Source organism: Meleagris gallopavo, chromosome 1, assembly GCF_000146605.3.
Source record: "Meleagris gallopavo isolate NT-WF06-2002-E0010 breed Aviagen turkey brand Nicholas breeding stock chromosome 1, Turkey_5.1, whole genome shotgun sequence".
Taxonomy (NCBI): Eukaryota; Metazoa; Chordata; class Aves; order Galliformes; family Phasianidae; genus Meleagris; species Meleagris gallopavo.
In genome coordinates this window covers 100,182,443-100,185,506 of record NC_015011.2, presented here as the reverse complement: position 1 = coordinate 100,185,506, position 3,064 = coordinate 100,182,443, and the positions used below count along the sequence as shown (strand labels likewise).

General features: G+C 42.4%; 1 protein-coding gene across 1 annotated transcript in view; it reads right to left on the bottom strand.

Moving 5' to 3' along the window:
- GABPA (GA binding protein transcription factor subunit alpha) overlaps positions 1–2,791 on the bottom strand; it is a 23,817-nt gene extending 21,026 nt beyond the window's left edge. Inside the window, exons 1-2 of the mRNA XM_010722428.3 lie at positions 2,767–2,791; positions 348–448 (exon numbers count right to left, since the gene is read on the bottom strand). Coding sequence (XP_010720730.1) covers positions 348–424 — 77 coding nt within the window. The 5' untranslated portion in view covers positions 425–448; positions 2,767–2,791. The remainder of the gene's footprint in view (positions 1–347; positions 449–2,766) is intronic.
- Between the last annotated feature and the right edge of the window lie 273 nt (positions 2,792–3,064).

Here is a 3,064-nt window from a genome sequence, read left to right as displayed (position 1 = left end):
AAATAAAAATCACTTAACAGAAAAACTGAAGACAGCACAGGCAAAAATGAAGACTTTTATAACCATAAGAAAAGCTGAAAATTCTGTAGAATGAAGCAAGCACAGGAGCACAGAGATGGCAATGATCCAGTTACTTCTACCACTTTAAAGTTAATACTTTCACCTAGTTAGAAAACACTTGGATTTATTTCATAATCATAGTCATCTCTGAAGCATTACACAGTAACTAATAATAAACCTGGGTAACTGAACTTAGTGTGTGCAGTCACAGCTCTGAAATCAGTAAAACAAACAAAACATAAATAAATCACAGTCTAACGACTCTGAAAAGCAAAGACAGTACATACCTTTCTTCAGTACATTCCTGTTTCTCATTTCCATCAATTTCTATTTCTATCAACTCCTCTGCTTCTCTCTTAGTCATGGCTGAAATGTCTTAAGAACAGAGCTAGGAACAAAGAAGAATTCTTTTTGTAAGTCACAGATGAACAAAACAAGCTGATTGTTTGCATCCTATCAAACATTTTTTTAAACCAAATACCTAGATAGTTGTTTAAAGAAAAAGGGAAAACCAAAACCTAATGTGGATTTCACAAAATAGATGACAATACCTGTTGACAAAGAAATGTGCTGCAGGGCAAATTCAGAACTCTAAACAGAAACAAATACTGAGGCCAAAGTCTTGTTTGCTTGCATACATCTCCACTTACTGACCGTTTTTGGAATAGACTAACTAAAACTTCTCATGGCTGATTTCAAACAACTTCCTACAATTCTTGGAAAGTTAATGCATATTTTGCCATCTAGATTTAGCTATACATTTACCTTCCTCTTCACAAGAGAAGAGGCTAGAAAAGTTTCCATCCTAGATTCATTCTTTCTCAGGTTCTAAACTAAACCCATACCAACTATTAGTAAGGAGTTTTCATTTTATCAAAATGAATAATAAACAAGTCATACAGCTTTTAGAGAAATTGTTTAAAGAAATTCATACTGTTCATCATACCACATCCTTCAAAACCTGTTATGTGAAATTAGTTGTGCTACCAGAAGAAATCATGTGCCATATCTGATGTCAATCAGTGAGAAGCAACCAGGGTTGGATAGCAAGTAAACAGCATCTCATTAATATCTCACCGCCAGAACCTGCTCCATTCTCATCAGACCTAGCTTGATGAAACTCTCCTAGCTGCAAGGGATGGCTACACTGAACTGCCAGTCCAAGGAGTCCAACTTCCTCTCATCTAATCTCACGTATTGTCTTCACACTACATGGGGAACACTTCTGAAGAGACAAGTTTGATTAAGTCTCTGGAAGAACAAATGTCTGCACTGCTACAAGTGATCTGGTGGACTATTAGGACTTTTAGAAACTAAGGATTGAGTAAATAAATGATTTATGAAAGAAAATACTCAATATTGGTAAATACAAAATGACACACGGTGAGTAAACATTACAGTAAGACAGTAACTGGAACTGCATAGAATAAGGCAATATATTTTGACGTTCCTGTGAGCTGGAGTCCAAATTGGCATCTGGACTGGCACTGTTCATCCCCTCTCCTAAGGTGTAAGAACACAGCTGCATCTTGCTGGCTACATTATGCTTTTGGATAACCTTGGGAGGCAGAGGAGGAAAGCAAAGTGCAGGCATGGAAAGGGGAAGAAAGATGATTCCACCGAGCACAAACACAAGAAAAAGAGGTGAGCGGAGTGGTAAGAAGAAGAATAACATGACTAAAACATGTGAAGTCAGTAACACTTTGAGGAAGACTAATGGAGAAAATTAGTCATGCGTTCTTACACTAAAACAGAGACTCCTGATAATATTAAGAAGTAGCATGCTTCTTAATAACAAAGGTTTCACACAATATCCAATGAAACTTGCTGCTACAGGATTGCACAGACTGAAAGCGCGCATATATTCAGATGAGACAAAACAAACTCACGCCGAGCAGCTCACTGGAGCTATTAACTACAGAGACGGGGGACTGTCATGTCAAGAACCAGCCACAGATTCTCTGGAAGAAGCCTGGTTAGACATCTGGGATGTCAGCTGTCTATCACCAGCTAAATAATGTTAAGCAACAAGAAGAACAAAACAGAATTTGTGCTCATCATCATCATTTGTGCAAAGCAGGGGCAGTTCAAGGAGTTTATATACCTCACCAAACATTAGTAAAAAAAACCTCAATGGGAAATATAATTAAAACAAAATATTTTCAATCTGCCAGATTTGCAGAAGAATTGCATGTGATGCTGTAAACGTGGTGGCCATACAGTAGTACAGATACAATACAGGTGAAATAGAAATAAAATACATGCAATCAATCCCACGAAGCAGCCAGGGATTCAACAGAGGCAGCCTCTTGGGATAACAAACTGAGTGAAACCTAAAGAAGAGGTTGCACAAGAAACATTTAGATGTTGTACTAAGGGACATGGCTTAATGGGAAAGCATTGATGGTGGGGGTTGGTTGGACTGGATGATCTTGGAGGGCTTTTCCAATCTTGATGATGTTATGCTTCTGCTCTCCAGGGGGTCCCACGGTTCAGCTGTTTCAGGGGGCACCCCTACCAGTACTGCCATTGGTAATGCCACACGCACTCAGCGGGGCCTTTGCAAGTTACCAGCCAGTTTGGGCGTAAGACAGAGATGCTAGACGGGCCAAAGTCACGCCGGTTTTCAGACGTTTTCCTTCCTAACCAAGGGACAGAAGTTCGAAAACAAACCCAGCCATGGAAAAGTAGCCGTGCAGCACGTGCCTGGAACACCACCAAGGCGATAGATGGGACGCCGAGTACCCCCGCACACTGCCGGCCAAAAGCCGTATTTGCGGCCCAAGCAAGCTCCAGCGAGCCTGCTCGGCCGGATGGGGACCCGCCGTTACCCGCCCAGCCCTTAGCCCAGCCACGGCCGGGCCCTGCTCCGCCCGGGGAGCCGCCAGGGCCGCCATGTGCCGCTCCTTCCCGCCGTCCCCGGTTCTCTCCCTGCAGCCCGCCCGCTTCCCCCCTCCTCCCCGCGGCGTTGTTTGAACCCGAAACGGAAATGAGACGCGAGGCG